This window comes from Euwallacea fornicatus, chromosome 18 (genome assembly GCF_040115645.1).
Source record: "Euwallacea fornicatus isolate EFF26 chromosome 18, ASM4011564v1, whole genome shotgun sequence".
NCBI classification, from domain to species: domain Eukaryota; kingdom Metazoa; phylum Arthropoda; class Insecta; order Coleoptera; family Curculionidae; genus Euwallacea; species Euwallacea fornicatus.
The window spans coordinates 2,232,838-2,250,601 of NC_089558.1; the positions used below are offsets into that span (position 1 = coordinate 2,232,838).

General features: G+C 36.6%; 1 protein-coding gene and 1 long non-coding RNA gene across 3 annotated transcripts in view; one reads left to right on the plus strand and one right to left on the minus strand.

The window, feature by feature from the left end:
* The window catches only part of Msr-110, a 19,234-nt gene continuing 1,470 nt past the window's right edge, over window positions 1–17,764 (plus strand). The window contains exons 1-5 of one of the 2 annotated variants that reach the window (XM_066292797.1): window positions 1–227; window positions 11,428–11,646; window positions 15,608–15,804; window positions 15,855–16,022; window positions 17,584–17,743. In XM_066292797.1, the coding sequence (XP_066148894.1) occupies window positions 135–227; window positions 11,428–11,646; window positions 15,608–15,804; window positions 15,855–16,022; window positions 17,584–17,743 (837 nt within the window). In that variant the 5' untranslated portion in view covers window positions 1–134. The remainder of the gene's footprint in view (window positions 228–11,427; window positions 11,647–15,607; window positions 15,805–15,854; window positions 16,023–17,583; window positions 17,744–17,764) is intronic. The other variant, XM_066292798.1, reaches the window with a different exon arrangement.
* The window catches only part of LOC136344916 (uncharacterized), a 14,499-nt gene continuing 8,402 nt past the window's right edge, over window positions 11,668–17,764 (minus strand). The window contains exons 2-3 of the long non-coding RNA XR_010733051.1: window positions 14,449–14,490; window positions 11,668–11,703 (exon numbers count right to left, since the gene is read on the minus strand). This is a non-coding gene — a long non-coding RNA (uncharacterized lncRNA). The remainder of the gene's footprint in view (window positions 11,704–14,448; window positions 14,491–17,764) is intronic.

The following is a 17,764-nucleotide window of genomic DNA, read 5'->3' on the forward strand; positions in this document are numbered from 1 at the left end:
CTGGTACCGCTTCAGTCGGCCTGAGTACCCGGTCCACTAACATCAAGAACTGCAATCTAATTCGCCTTAATCGCATAATAATCGGCTCTAGTGGTCTAAAATTTGCTAAATTTTCCGTTCGTTCAGAAGTAACGATGGAGGAGAAGCAAGTACCCGAATCTTTGGCTTCGGTTACCATCAAACCGGACTATCCTCCCTCTGAATATTGTGCTTCAGAACCACCACCGGTAAGTACCAATTCGCCTTTGTCTTGTGTTTATTAGACGCTTGTTCTAGTTTCTTGTCTCTCAAGGTGATTGTGCATTTACTTTGAAGTACTATCGTAGGTGGTATGGAACGTGAAATTATGGTTGAAATAATCTAATTTAGAAAGCGGTAATACAGAAGTAGTGCCACGACCAGATCTAATTGTAAATTAATAACCATATTATGAACGTGTCATTGAGGCCAATAAATTTGATAGTAAAGGTGCAATTATAGATTTCACCATCAGGCTCATGTTCGGGAATGTTCTACTTTGAAAGCCGTTAATGTATCCAATTTAGCGCGGATGTGAGGCAAACAGCTTCCACCAATTGAACATTTTGAGCCGAATAAATGATACGGTTAATTTTTACTCTTTTTTACAGAAATAAGCTTGTGATTTTCCGTTAAATGCTGAGACGACTAAATATAGAAAAAGTTGTAATTGAAAACGATTTTAATGTTATATAACGAGAATTTGTTTTTTTTTTAATTTCTGCGCTCAATGGGAAATTTCTAAATAATTGATTTGAAAGGCAATTTATGTAAACCAATATTTTGCATAATATGAGATCAAACCCAAGAGCATATCTGAAACTGACTAGAAATTAAAATTGAAATTTTCCTGGTTTGTTTGAAACTCGCAAAATTTCACAAAACTTGATTAAATTGTACACAAATAATACACTCTGTAGACGATTCGACTTCGACGATTTTATAATCTTATTTTTTCAGAGAAACAGAGAAAAACGACGACAGAAATAGAATTTACACACATTTTTCTTTATTACTTGAGGATTAGGTCAATTGAGACTCAGTCGTTATCATCATTAGAATGCGGCTGATTTTCCTACTATACTAAGAGTTGCAAGATCCATTTATGCCGCTCACTACTTTTATTATAATCCTAGTTCAAGATAATTTAAATCATTCTCTGGAAGCTTAAATGAAGAATTAAATGTTCAGTTTTGTCACCTGCGAATTTGTAGTCTCTAAAATCTGCCTCCAATCAAACCATTTATTCTATCGTTGCATCCTTTTAGAGTCATGTCACCACGTTGCCCAGTCTCAAGTCCGTCCCTGCTTTCTTTATTCTCATAGCGAAAATTTTTACTTAAATTCAATTTCCAATCAAAATCCAATGCTGCTGGGCGATCGTGCGACTTCGGAGAACCGAACGTAAACGACACGATATTTCTGCTATTGCCAAATAAAATCGTATTTTGAGAGTGCGATTTTTACCAATTTCCAACCGGGCACAATCTCGTGCGAACGCTCATTGGGTTTCTACTTAATTAATATTTAACTCTGCATAAAGTTTTCGAATATTTGTGCACATTTTCCGTGAAAATTCAATAATTTTCGCGAATAAAACGAGAGACAACTCAAAGACGTCATTATCACTGACAACCGTAACGTTATTATTTTGTTTCCAAAGCCTTCTTAGCAAAATACTTCGCTCCCTTGGGACGAGGAATTTTTGTAACACCACGAAACTGAATGAATATTCTGTAATTTCGAAACCTTTCAAGAGATTTTACTGCAGAGTTGCAAACCTCAATGAACTAAATAGCTGCTGAAATATTGAACTTTAAATTTAGTGTTTCCCCGTTGTGTCGTACAAGGCAGGAAAGGAATGCGTGCGAAAAGATCCATCATCATCCATCAATTTGTGCCAGTGTGTTCGAAAAAATTTTTCCATAAAAATTTAAGTGAATAAAAGTGTTGATAAAGCAAACGGAGACAGAAAAGATGATAAAGCAACAAGTTGTAACGATTGAAATAGTGTGAAATCTTAGAATCGAATTAATTTACACGTGATCATTCGACCGAAAGAGAGTCTACAAGTTTTACAAAGTTCTCAAGTACTCAAACTGAGAGCCAACACAGATCGGCGTATGGCTAAGAGACAATTATCGGCTAATTTTCTGTAAATATCTCTAAAGAGTAACACTTAGATGACTATATAATAAGATTGATCTTTTCTTGCGGTGTTCCAGTAATACCAATTTAACGAAACGTGGGTGTGCCTAAACTCTAGTTCTTACAAAGAGCAAGGGTGAAAGTTTTATTATACAACGCAACCCTGATTTAAAGTTAATTGATACTAAATCTACCCATGACGGATATATTACTAAAAAACTTATGATCTACATGGGAGTAACATAACGTTATATTACAAGTTTAATTAGGGGTTAATATCTTTTTTCTTGACGGGTACCGCTGTTTTTTTGTAAAGTAAGGACAAACAAACCCAATTTAAATCAAATGCGCCATTTACTTACACAACATTTGCCCAACAACTATTTTCAAACTAATTTACGATTAAACAATATTTCTGAAACTTCAGGCTCTCACACTCAATAACGCACGTATGAACTCGTTTTAAACGTAAATCACGTACTCCCAAATAATCAAAACCAACGGAAAATTCGATACATTGACCCTATGTCATTGATATAAACAATAATACATGAAGCTAATAACTTGAAAAAATTGTTAACATTTCAAGTATTTGTTACTTCATCGTTATCTTAATGCCTTGTTACTACTTAGCCGGTTAATTTCAGCAAATTTAGGGCTAGATTACAAACGTGCTGCTAGCTTTAACTTCCAGCCAGTTTCCATTGATATACATCTTGGCTGTTGATTAGTTTCTTAGTTTCTCAGCTTCTTTAGGTTAATTCCTCCGTCAATAATTTCTGAACAGCATGAAACATTCCGAATTTACTCAATTGAATAATTAGTGATTATTATTAAAAGTAATCATGTGCATTTCCTTTTAGCAACAAGACCCACAACTAGCAGTTTACCGTTCACTTAAAACCCCACTAATATCTGGTTTTAAAAACGATCGGACCTTCTATTGTTGAAGTTACGTAATGCATAGTTATTCTGAAACGCTCATTATTAACATTTTTTAATATTTATTTGCGTAGTTGTTCTCTTTCCACATATACACGCTAATCATTGCCTGATTGCCGCAGATCCTGTTTAGAGATGGTCGGCTCGATAATTTAAATGACGTTTTCTATTGTTTCATTTGGTTGAACGGCATGAAATATTGGCTAGAGGTTGTCCGAAATGCGAGATTAGACGCAATTGAAATGATCTAAAAATCTGAATAAGCCCCCCCCCCCGACTCAAAAAAAGAGAGGAGAAAATCAACATAATATTGATGCGTCTAATAGCTTTTGGACCTCATACGTTTTTGTCAAACATGAGACGTTAATGCTGTTTTGTCCTCAATCAATTTCGCATTTAATAGTAAAGCATGATTATCTCTTTTTTAAGTATTTGCCTTGAAGTATACTCAATTACTTTTTTCTTCCACAAGACCCAAGAGCAATTTTGATCCGCGTTTTAGCTGTGTCCGTATTAATTGTGTTAAAGTCCTTGATGATTGCTGCTTTAAATCGGTAGAATAATTACAAAGAACAACACATTATATGCCATACAAGTGAACGTTTTTGCCAGCTGACTAAAACTAGATGCAACCGAGAATCCCTACAAATTTTCCATTGTCACTAAAATGGTGATAATGAACAAAACATTTCTTGAAATATTTAGGTTCGTTCAGGAATTTTAAGTGATCTTAGAAATCGCCGCTTGAATTTCGGAAAAATTATTTTGGTTTTAAAATGCTTCATGAACCCATTACTTTCTGAGCTGCATGTAAAAATGGTTAAAAATCTATTTCCACCAATTCATCCAGTCTGGGTTGATGCAGGTCAGTTCAGGTTAAAGCGGGTTAGTTCTGATTAATTTTTGGGCGTATCTATTTGTCTTAGAATTACTACGTTTTGTCAATTTTGAAAACCTTTCGGTGTTAACATTGTTAATTAATCAACTGTTGTTTTTGCCTGGTTTCTGGATCATACGTTTGGAAGCCACAAACCTTCATAAATCTGCGGGATTCCGAGTTTTAGATTATCTAAGCTTCCGCATACTTTTTTAAATTGTCGGTTGAGGTACACCGAACCTCCTACATTTTCAACTTCATTCCTGTAGCAGCTACATTGAATGTGCCCATTCTGCTAAACGTCTTGATCAATCCATCACCGTTTGAGTCACACATACTTCAGATTCGTAAGCCGTTTGCGCAACTAATAAATCGTTAAACTAATGATTATTATTATAATAATTCCGATAAGTCGCCAGGCAAGGAAGTTACACTATGTAATGGTAATTTTTAATAGCTAATTTGAATGCGAAAGTAGGTTCTTGCAACGGCATAGGCATAGAAAGACCGGCGAATTAATTTATTCGAGAACACGTAGTGCAAATAGAAAAGCTTCATTACCTCTTATATACCTATGTACGTCTCATTTTCTTTACCGTTGATTTGATAGTATTGCCAATATGTGCTATGTGTGTGATTATTACTGCAGCGGTCTCAATCATCAATTTTGACTAAAATTGTACGTGTTAGATTCTCTCGTGTTCTAAAAAATGAAAATCAAGCACAATGAATACCTCTCATATTTGTTATTTGAAGCCATGAGAAATTTCGGGTCATGATCCGAACAACGAACTCGCCAACTTTCTATTTCACAGCGCATCTTCCTTGGCGAACTTTTCATTATGTACTTATTACATAGGAAGCACATACGTACAGTGTAATATGTTATTAATAGTCATCTTCATTATTTATGGATGTTAATACCTGCATAATAATAATAATTGCAATTTCTATTTCGACATTTCCTCTGTTCAGTTTTGCTTTGGTCAAAGCCTCGCACCGGCTTATTATCTCTTTTCTTACAGTGGTTTATTAGATGACCTCAAAAATTGCTGACCTTTTTTCAGTCACAAGCGCCGATGCGATGATGTTTATATGACCAAAAATATTTATGAAAACATAATAATAAAACTTGTTAGCGCAATCCTACACGTAACCTTCACAGTTAAACACTGAAGTTATTGGTTTTGTAATTATCATTTATGTGTTAGTTAGACATGTTTCGTGCCCAGTAATTGCTCTCCTGCACCTTGCTGCCTTCTTGTGTTAATGTCCCATATTATGTGCTAACGCCTCCTTTGTAATGGGAAAAAGACTAATGGGTAGTTTGAAGTTTTCCAAACTTCATTTAATCGCAGCACTCAAGAGTTACTCTCCTCGTGCGAGGAGCCAAATATTGACGCTTTTAGATCAAAGCCTTGAAATTTTGTTCACGCATTCTTAAGCACGTTAAACCAGTGAAAAACCTACAGGTGACTTCCCTTTAAAGAATAAAGGGACGGTGTCACACTCCCAGGTCAAAAACTCTCTCAAAAAGCCACTTTTCACTTGTAAGGCCATGAGGAATGTTTTCTTGCAGTCGAACAACAAATTGATAGTAACAGCAAGTACATGGTCCATTAGCACGGTAATGGGCAACAATATCGTCATCGTCCCCATTATTGTTTCACTTTTCACAACTGTTGATAGTGTTATTCACTTTTTGTTTAGCACTGGGAAAAATCGGCTGTGCATCCCTCTTTGGCTCTTCCCAATTTTTCAAAAAAATGTTTAATGCCGAAAGGGACTTATCAGGGAAAAACTAAAAAATAATAGTTTTGAATCTCTCTCCATTCCAGACAGGAAGCGAAAACGAGCCCATGTTGATATGAACTTTTTCCTTGAAGTTCATTCACAGATTTATCCTCTGAATTTTTGACATACTGTTATGAAACCCTTTCTATGTATGCCGTATACCACGTTTCAAGTTTTAGTCCCGAAAAATCTTGCTATAAAGAGCTTAAATCACACCCGCGGAGCATGAGTGTACCCCTTGGTACTGGGAGGATTATCTACTCCTCAAAAAAAGATTTTCTCCCGAATGGGTCTTGATAAATAATAAATAGAAACGCCAACTTTCACTGTCTTTGTGCACAAATTTGCATGGAAAAATATCCTGATTGGGTATGATTAGTCACTGCATTAATCGGTCTAAAAAGAGCACCACCTCGTCTTTTGTATAGTGATACAATTAGTTTTGTTTGTTTTTTACCTCTCACTGACAATAATAATAATTAATCGGTCGATAGAAAGTTCTAGAATCCAATTTAAATATGTTTCCAATTGCGCGTCCATACCTGAATCATTATTGAGAAACGACCGAAAAAAATTAATTGAAATTGAAAGTACCTAAGTTGGTTGCACGATTTGCTTAGCTGATCGTAGAACACCGTACCTAGTACTAGGTCTAATTTTAAACGTGTTTATTTCCACGCAATTATCGCATAGTTTTTGCCTCAATGATGAGACTCAAATTGCTACTTTTTATATCTATCATAACCAGTCCTTATGTCATGTCGGTAGTATTTACACTAGTTGAACATGGCTTTACGAATAGTTAGATACCTATGCAATATTCTATATATTAATGTGTATAACTTCGAAACTTATGTGATCTTACTCATTTTACTTTATTTTATTACTTTATCTTTCATTATTACTTTCTTTACAATACACATTATTACTATCTTCTCTGGATACCGAACACCCTTGCAGTATGCAACATATAGCCTCAGCACTGTCGCGTGTGGGAATGAGTGCATTAAAAAACAGTCTCAAGGATACAAGGCCATAGTGGTATATAAGTATCGAGGGCAATAACGAAGTTTTATTGGTCGAAGACAAAGTTTAAATGCTGAGCTTAATGAGTCTGAGTCGGGTAAAATTACTTGTAAAATTCTCCATTCAACAATATCTGCACAATTATTATATTATGTATATATATATATATACAGGGTGTCCCATAAGTGTTTCATTATATTTCAGTGGGTAATAGTACATTGAAAAATAATATGACTCCCTATATAAACCATATTCCAATAATGCTTCATTAAGAAGATACAGGGTGTTAAACTTTACTTAAAAAATCTAACTTTTATTGATATATTCAAAACCGTTTGAGATATGTAAGTGAAATTTGGCATGTTTTGAGAGTTAATGTAGACGCATTTATTTATGCAAAAGGGCTATTTTTCGTCTCACCAGTGACGTGCGTACGGACACCTCTCAGCACATTTTTAAAGAAAAACATGGTGCGCCACTGCTTTTTATCAAAATAAAAATTATTTTTAGAAGTTTAATTTCATTTAGAAGAAAAATGCTCACTTGACTCTTTTTCGTCCGACGTATCGTTTGCCAGTAAAAAATTGAATACCGTCTATATGCACGATATTCTCTAAATGGTTTTAATAATATTAAGTTTGTTTTAAATATTATTTATTTGCTATAACATTATAGAAATTGTTCAAATTGGTGGCCATTTTGTTCAATACATAATTGAGCTCGCCTGTTCATTGATACTCTGATACGTTGAAATATTCCAGGTGTGTTTTAAGTTTAACACCCTGTATCTTCTTAATGAAGCATTATTGGAATATGGTTTATATAGGGAGTCATATTAATTTTCAATATACTATTATCACTGAAATATAATGAAACACTTGTGGGACACCCTGTATATATATATAAAGCAGATATCATAGGGACTCAAAAATAAATCAATTCTACGAGAAAAGGCTCCTAAATCGATATATGCTCCTGTTCTGTCTACTTACTAGGTGACTAGCATGAGATGTCCATTTTAATCAGGAATTCAAATATACCTTATGGAACTCAGCCCGTTCCATAACTACAAGGTCGGCCCACCTTACAGTATCGGAGGAACCACAACTTTTTGCACATCGCATGAGAACCATATTAAGGATAACTTCGAGAGGGCATCTACCCCTATGGGGAAACATAAATTGGAATATCACATGGTCCTAATGTTGTACACCATTCTAGTCGTGGTCCTGGAACGACTTGCTTGAAGAGACGTAAGGACACCTTAGAACTTTAAACACATAATTATTACCCCCAAATATCATTCGGAATTATTTTAATCAAGATTCAGTTATAAATAAATAATATGAACAATCTTTATGCAAAAGTCAAAACTAGAATTTTTGATTTTATAATTGAACAGACGAATGAAACATCTGAGAAGTCTGTTTCTCTCTGATTTGTACGGCTCAGCAATCTGCGACAAGGATAGGTACATAACTTGATCGATTTGTCTTCAAGTATCGTTTCTGTATAACGCCTATTCACGTCCTTCTCTGACTTTAGTCTCGACATTTTCGTACTTTGTTTTACTTACAACCATCGGCTACCCATGTTAATATTTTAAATCATGTTTTACAGGGAACAAAAAGAGATAATTACGTAAAACCTTATATTACTGGACTCAGTTATAGAAGATTAGCTGATGAGCATACAAAATACATGTGTCGCATTATAAGAACTTACACTGGAATTCCTATAGGGTGATACATATCATCATGGAGGTATTTCAGGGAACGATAATGCTCCACAAAATAATTTTAAAAAGCCAATATACTCATGGTCAAAAACGCACTATTTTTGACATACAAAGTGGCCCACTTTCAACAGTTTCATAAATATGTTTTCATTTATACTTATTTCTACCCATTTTAAAAAATTTAATAAAATGTTACGAATTGCCACAGATAATTATAACTAAAAAGGATGATTTTTCCCTTTCTTCATTTACAATCTTAACTTGCATCGATGGATAATTTTGCAAAAAGCTAAAAATTGAAGAAGAAATTTAAATCTAGTATCATATGTCATAGAAAAATAGCAAAAAATGGTACATGATCGAAAGAAACATAACACCCTGTATATAGTTACCGATGATTTTAACGTTTTGCTGCAGTTTTAAAGAAAATAGGTGCACAAGGTTTCAAAAATGTAACTCAAAGCATACATAGGTGAGAAAAACGTATAGTAAAATTGTGAAATTTCGCCGCCCTGTACATTGAAAATGGTGCGTTTTTGACCATGCATCTATTAGCTTTTTTATTATTTTGCCTCCTGAAATCTCTATGATGATGTGTTATACCTTGTATATTAATTAAATTATTATAAACACTATAGTAAAATTATTGATTATTATCCACTCGGTCCGCTGTAAAAGAAATTCAACTTCAGCCTAGTGAGTGAAGCGGAGTTCTACAATAACACAAGTTTATACAAAATAGCGTTTCCTAATAAGGTTGGTATACTGTTTATTCAAACAAATTGATGCATTTTATTTCCTTGGCTTTCGGTATCCAACTTGTTAGGCATTTGCTGGTACTTACGGTACGACTTACGTAAATACTCGCCATAGGAGTGGCAGCAAAGTGCCCAAAACCGGCATCGTTAATTGGGAAAGCTCCTATAGGTCAGTGACCGCTTTAAAGAAATGCAAAATGTACTTCTTTCTGAAATTTTATTATCCAAGATGAGAACTTATCGGAGGCAAATTAGTTAAGCCATCACTTATGGAGTATCCCCATAAGTGGTACTGTGTTATAATCAAAGAGAAAATACAGGAATGTTGAACATTATCCTCTTGTGCCTGATGAGATTTAAACTGCTCACGAGAAATAGAAAACAAGAGGTACTTGTGGAAAAAATAATAGTGATCACGCAATTTTTAATAATAGTACCATGGACTAGAACTTAAAGCTAATTACGGTGAGGTACCCTGAAACTTTCGACCGGAACAAGTGTCCTTGTTCAGCCATTATTTTTATAAATCAAACACTGCTGGAACAAAGCCGAACTAATTGCGTTCATTATTTTCAAAGTTCTTGCATTCAAAGGTAATTGATTACATGGGATTGGTTGGGTGTGAATTGCCATTACATTAAAACACAAGAAGAATATATTTCATCACAAAAACGAAGATCCTTTTTTGCCGTTTACTGGTATCTAAACGCGATTTATTTCATAAGTACTTACACAGTGAAAGCAGATACTTTCGTTCCATAACTCAGTTAACAATTGGGACCTTCAACAACAACTGCTCATATCTATGGAATACGTGCAAATTTATGCAAATTTCTATGGGTTCCTTCCCCATTAGATATCAAAATTTGAATAGTATCTCGAATTGTGGTTCTTCTGACTGGTTACATAAATAACTATTACATCACTTATCAAATCCCTCGGGCAGAACCACTGCTTTGATTCTGAAAAATATGGTTTGATACGAGAGGTTTAAAATTCTTACTAAGGTCAGTAGCGCGTCTTGTTATCCAGATCGCTTGCACTTTCAAGAGGAGCCATCTTGAGTGGCAGAGTTTTTCTTTAAATTTACATCACTTTTCTAATAAAATATTTTAGATTTGTAGTGGAATCCTCGGAGTCTCGAAGTCCTAATGAAGTCCGTGGTATCCCTTGTTTTGGAGACCGCTCCAAAAAGACCCCAACTCGAATAGGAGTTCGCTGTATTATGGTACTAAACATTTCAGATACCTTTTTCCTAATCTTATGCAGCAAGCCCACGAAAACTTATACAACGCACGGATTTGATCGTGGTTCAAACGCATCCTTTACAGCTATGTTATATGGTAAAATGTCAAAGTTACCTAACCCATCTAACCACATCTAAGATCCTACACTATACACAAACTGGCCATTAACTTTATCATTTGCAAAAAGTTAAGTACCGTTTACGGTTGTCTAGAAGTTACGAAATTGATTTAACTTTCTTTGAGCAAAGAATTGCTTGGATACAAATCAATATTGGCCTTATGGGGAGTCGACGTGGTTCTTATTGAGGGTAGAGGGGCGGCGATAAAAAAAATTCGTCGAGGGAACCGCCGCTAAGGTCAGCCCTGCTACCAGTAATCGATTGAAGAAATTTTCGATTCTTTCAAGTCGAATTATTATTCAAACCCTAAACAAGGTTACATTAGAAATTTCAAGCTGGTTTGAAAATGCTCCCAAGAATAAACGACGGAACCAGCCACTTTTAGCATCAATTTCTAATTTGGTAACAACACAGCACCTCTCAAAAGCTGCAGAATCCTGAACGATGTTAGTATTGCATACTAATAACTATCACACGTACTGACAATCTAACCTGAACCTATAGAAAACCCACAAGCGGTTGTTGGTCTTTTAATGGGTTTTACGAAACCTCTGGGATTTCACAGCATTTATGCGAAGGCCACTTTAAACATTCGTCAAGATGTAACTTCGTGAGCAAACTAAGAATAAATATGCACTTGTAGCGTATAAACAAGTCTTTGTTCCTTTTTTCCTAATGGGTTATGCAATATCTGTTTATGAATTATACTGAGTCTTTGCAAGGCTATTTCTTGTCTCATTTTTATTATTTCTCGTTTCAGGCTTATCACAAACATAAGAGCTCAGCAGTGCAAGTGGCCAAGATCATCGCAGTTACAGTGGTCGTAGTGTCTTTCGTGTTGGGAATCTTCATTTTGGCCTCCGCCTATGTGACTGCCACTGCTTCCTGCAGGCAATTGGAACAGGATTTGGAGCTTCTAGGAGAGGTCGCGGACAGATTTGACAATTCCAACTTGCCCCAACCCGAAGCTCTGAGACAGGTGAGGTTTTTTGGGATCAAGTCAGCCTTTGTAGTGCAGGATGACTATTAATGCGTCCTGACAAATAAACAAAATTAATGAAGAAATTTTAAAATCGATCTAGACAGCAGAGTGCCCTCGACTAAAATTTTGCAGGATGGAAAATTAGTTGGGACTGAAATTAATTTAAAAAAATATATATTTATATATATATGAAGAAAAATTTGTGAACTATCGTGGGTGAATCCAGGTTTAGGCTTTGCAACATAACAGTCCAAATATACTGCAAACGGACAACCATATCTTTCGAACTGGAGACGAGCGTTCGTGGCAAAAACCGAGAAAACTGGATTTAAAAAAAAATGGCAAACATCAGAATTTACACTTAAGTCTGCAATTCGAAGCCAAATTTACAGTTTTAAATTCTAATATCGATCAAAATATCTGCTTGCAGCAATTGCTGCAAAACAACTAAAATATCTTGGAAAATTCGGAAGGCCCGATCGGTCTTTGGTTTCCATCTATTCCTTGACCTTAACCGGCATGGTCAATATCTTATATAAAGCGTTCTGCGCAATTCTGACCAGAACTGGTAGTTAAAGGTCATCCAGTTTCGCGTTATGGGACCCGTGTGTGTATCCCAATTCTCAAATTCGATTATTAGAATGTATAATAATAGCAAAGAAAAGTCTCTGTCAACAACTCATTGAATGAAACCATTCATATCCGTTTCGAATATAATTTATTAGTGAAGCGAATCATGGGGCAACAAGTTGGTCTATGCTCCTGTAAAGCATCCACTGTATTTATATCATTTCGCTTTGATATGTATCACGGAGCTCAAGGGCAAATGTCCATCATGAATACGAACAAACTGGTTTTGTATTTCTTTTTCGGTTCTATCTTCCTGTCCTTTTTAGACATTTGTCGGACATTCTGATATCTTCAGCTTGCTAACCTATGCGACTATCGTCTTTCAAATTGTGAGCAACATTCAAATACCACCTTTTGGTCTGATTGCCCTGGTTTAAAAGCCTCCGGGGCACGCTAATTCGCTCGTAGTGTGCCACTTTTCAAATGTAGATTTCAGAAAATTTCACAGATTAAGCGGGTAAAATAGTTAATTTAAAACTGTGCTTATATAAACAATAAATGCTGTGAATTTATAAGCACCTATTAGTTAATGCTTTGCGAGTATATTGAAGGTCAAAACTCCATTAGCAACTTAACGGCAGAGCGTCACTTGTGGTCAAGCGATCATTTAGTCGAACTTTAGAACCGATTCTATGGTCCGGCGAAGGTAAAATAAAATCTTGGTTGGTGTGTTGAATCCACCCGAAATTGGGTGTGTTGCAGGCGGTTTTTGTCTGCATAAACGGCAGATTGCCGTTTTAATCAATTTACACGGGTCTCAAATCGTTGAAAGCTAATTTGACCAATTTTTCTGGTTTGATATCGGTTACTTGAACTAACAAAGTGTGGCAGAATTTCTCACAAACCTGCCTTTGCTGGCGATTTTAATACGCTTTCCGGCGCAGCCAGTTAAATTACATCTAATACAGGATGATTGGCGAAAATTTATCTAGATTTCACCAGCATTCCGATAAAAACTTCTGGTCTATCGAAACCAGCTCGAGTTGGGTTAGCCACAGAAGAACACTATGTCCCTAGTTGCGTAATCATTTGATTGGATTTTTGTAGACTTCCTCGGTGAGCGAACTTTCGCAATAGCGTTGAAACAACATCAACAATAATAATAACAAATCGTCACGTTCGAATTGTTTATAGCAGAGTTAATAATTTCACACTTCCTGAATTTCGATGCGCCGTTTGCTTTAGCTTCAAAAATTAAAGAAAAAAACTCATTTCTTTGCAGCAGGATGAAGTCATTTGTGTCAAGAAACAATAATCTTCAAGGTTCTTTCGAAGGAAGTGAAACTGGTTCGGCAACAATTGATTCTGATCTTACTTGCAAGCATTAGATGTGCTTTATTTGTTCTGTATCATAAAGAATGGCATGTGCTGACATTGAGGCATATACGCAAGACATTTTTAAACAAAGATTAGCAACGATAGATCTCGGCAAGACGCCTGTAGACCTTGTAACACGATTATAAATTGGTTGGTTAACCTACTAAATGGTTGTTTGTGCAGGAAAAATAATTTAACTAGCTGAGACACCAGGTCTATTCAGAGGTTTCAATGAGAACAACAAAAGACATTGAAAGATAATAATGACTATTATACGGGCTAAAACGATCAGGTCCGCAGGTGAAGAAAAAGGGGCGGAATGCTCTAGAAAGAAAAATGTTGTGAAGTAAATAGAAGGAAAAGGAATGCAATGCGATTTTAAGTGAGTTTTGGACCATTATTCTATCCAAGAGACTTCTTTTAACGCCTTTTTAAGTCACTTTTTTTAATTCAAGGTGCTCTGCGCGAAAACAGGATTTTTGATGTTTCCATTACACGCAAGACTGAAATAAAATGCGAAAATTCGAGTGGCGTCTAAAAGAGGAAAGAAAGTGGAAGACGGTTGTCGAAAATCGAAACGTCGAAAATAACTGGAATTAAACATCAAACGAACATATTCATACTTGTAAAACGTTTTTCCAAAATATTCAAAATCTTTTCCCAATTTATCGAATTTTGAAACACATTTTTGAAGTCCAAATTTATTACGCAACTTTGTCCGGATTTAGCCGACCTCGAGTCTTTCATGGTTATCAAAATATTTAGGCTTCAAAAACGGACACCCTGTATGCATTCAAGCCTTCATCCTAAATATAGCACTTAAGTCTAGGCGACTGAATGGTTGAGGCGCACCTTTTAGGGCTGGATGATCGTTCCAACTTCGAAAAGTCGAGCCTGAAACCAAAAAAATCCATGATGAAAATACAGAAATACCAAAAATACAAAAAAAAAAACAGATATAGAGGATATTTTTATTTTCGCCTTTACCATAACCAGGGCTGCTCTTAGCAAGTCTGGCGCTCTGGGCGACACATTCGATTAGTGCCTAACCACCCCCTAGAAAAACCGCCGACCAAGAAAGTCCGCCGCCTTTCCTGCTCTACCGCCTTGGGCATTCGCCCAACCTCGTCCTCCCATAAGGCCGCTACTAACAACAACATTTGGAAGCCCCCTTACTGAACCCCAACCCCACCCAAGGTACTTAGCGCTACTGCAATAGTGCTGAAAAGGTGAATTTACCCAGTGAAGTTGTCAAGTGAATAATAAAACGTTTTGTCCCTGGGGGCCTATCCAAATTTGACGTAATCGCCCAATGGGTGTCACACTTCATTAGCATTCTTCCTTGTCTTCGGTTTGATCATAAATTGCAGCCATTAGTAGTTTCGCGTGCAATGAAGATCCCCGCCTGCAACGAACATTTTCACGATTGAAGGAACCAGTCGAGGTGAAAGCGAGAGGTCTTTGCTCTGCAACTCGAAATCGGGTCAAACGTTGCTACCAGCTGATGGCCCCAGGACATACAGGGCCTTACAATGTAGGCGAAACGTGATTTATCGATGAATACGGTCATAGGATTATCAGTACAAAACAAAGAGATTTTTAGAAGTTGCAAGACGAAGACGGAGTCTCGTTTTGCAGTCTCTCGTAGCATTGAAGATTAATGAGGTGTTGTTGTGCAAAAGCAGCTAGTGTCAAACTAATTACAAGGCTATTAGTAGTAATTAGGTACCATGAAGCTTAAATTACAGGCGTGAGTGAACGACAGACCTCCGATGCACTGTGATGCAGCTTGGTTTCTCATGAGCTGTGTTTTGTTAACTCTTCTTAATTTAACGAAAATTCTCTTCAGTTTTATTGCGTTAAATATTAACCTTCCACCTACATAACAAAAAGTGAAACCTTGCCGTTTGACGCCGGTAAATACGCTTTCATCGCCGATTTATGAAAGTTCTTATGGGAATACTTCCAAGCTTTCATAAACATAATATCAAAGGTTGAATGCTTGTTTCAGGAGGAAACAAAGCCCATCAAACGCCAGTCTGAGCCAGTGGAAACACCAAAGAAAAACGCCAAAGATATTGATGATAATTCAGTGGATGATGATGAGTCTGCTTCGGACTCCGATGAGGAGTCCAAGACTCGCTTCAGGTTGCCTCTCCAGATCGATTTTGATGATTTAGCTGGATCTTTGATTGCTAAGAACCAAAGGTAAGGATTTTCTGAGTTAGTCCAAAAATGCCAGAAACCGTTGGCCTTAGATCGAAAATGAACTGCATTGTGGAGAAGAAGCGCGCTGAACAAGTTGTGGACCACCAACCGAAAACAGTGAGGCTGCCCTTCGGAGTAAATCTTACCACCGACCCGAGATTTGAGAGATTGACTGGAGAACGTATGGTGATCATCTGTGAAAGTGGAAACGTTCAAAGGTAGGACATTAATACACTTGAAACCATCAACATCAATCTTTTTGTGCACATAAAAAGTGAACGTTGTATATTGGACTCATGCAGATGCTCTCAGCAGATTTCACGTAGTGATGAATTGCCGAATGATTATCATCTTTCTCCTTTTAATTTGCAGTGTACTCTAAGCAAAGATCATACGAAATGAAACCAATAAAAGCTCTCTTTTAAGTGAAAGACTGATATTTGTCCCAGAACACAAGAATGCACTTTTAACCGCTGCAGGAAGTGTTTATGGCTTTGTGTGCAAATTCGGCCAGACATAATGAGGAATGCCAAATGAACTTTCTATAACTTCACAGCCCCCCACGTCAGTTTATCATAATTGTCGTTGATGTTGGCCAATCTCACGTGTGTTTATGAGCCATTACCCGTGTTGCAATTTAGGTCGTTAAGGAAGCCCCATTGTGTTAATTTTGGGAGTACGGTGCTGTATCACCAATATATCATTGTGTAACTCAGTAAGTATAGAATAGTATTCTGCCGTTTCAAAACTCCTGTAATATGAAAACAGATATCTGGGCAATACTAGTTAGTGAAAGCTTATGCAGGTACTACCGAGCGTGAAGAGAGTGTTAAGTAAGATTGCAGTACTTAATAATTTGAAATCGGTTTTGGATAGTTTTGTTTTGATATTATGCCCGCTGGTCTGTGTCATCTAAAAGAAATTGCAAGTTTTTGCATCCCCATGGGATATAGCGAAATATTAAGACATTATTTCGTATGACCACAAAAACGTTAAGACATAACTGCATTTCAACTTGGTTGATTTGTAGAAGTTGGTCGGAACGTAACAAGAGGTTTGTTATATGAACTTCTGAGCTGAGGAGTTTTTTTTTATATTTTTTTACTTCCCTTGCAACCAACGCATCAATAATGTTTATGCAGTTTAAGACTTTTTTGCATAAATAATTAGAGAATATGCTATATACACACGTGGGCTTAGCATAAAGCAATCTAGGTTGTCTACATAATGTCGAGGTAGTTTCCCTTCAGGCTTACCCTCTAACTAAACTCCATCCCTTTGTTCACACCTATTCCACACCGGGGCCACCATCAGGCATTTTATCGGGTGGGGAAATCGTCCTTTTGCAGTTCTTCCTTCACCATCAATGAAATTGGTCTATATGTCGTCTTCTCATGATATTTTCTCACCTATTTGTGATTGCAGTCTCTTTTTTTGGGCTCTTTTGGAGTTCACCCGTGAGGAAGTTTTTGTCCGAACCTTTTTCACATCAGACACACACATTCGGGATAAACGTTTTGACCCAAGTGTCCTCTCTCCAATTCTTTTTGTCATTTGTCCAATGTTCTTCACCGTACTATGTTATGATTTTCTACCGTTCTTACTAGTTCCTCCAAATTAGTTTAACACTTGAAATAAGACCGTTTAAGAAAAAAATCTTAAGGAGCGTTAGGATCAATCAACAGGGTCCCATCAACTTTATTAAGGGCTCCGTATCACAATATTTACACTAAAACATTTTCATCTGCGGAAACTTTCAATCCCTTTTTCGTTTTACAGTGCACAGCCCCAACAGCCAGAAAAACCACAACAAGAAGACGAAGACGACGAGGATGATAACGAACAAGACACCATCATGATCCAACCGGTAATGATACCAATTCCCCACACCGCCTTCCAAACCCACATGCCTCAGCAAATGGCCCCCGCCCAACAAGAAGTATGAATTCACCTATCTTCA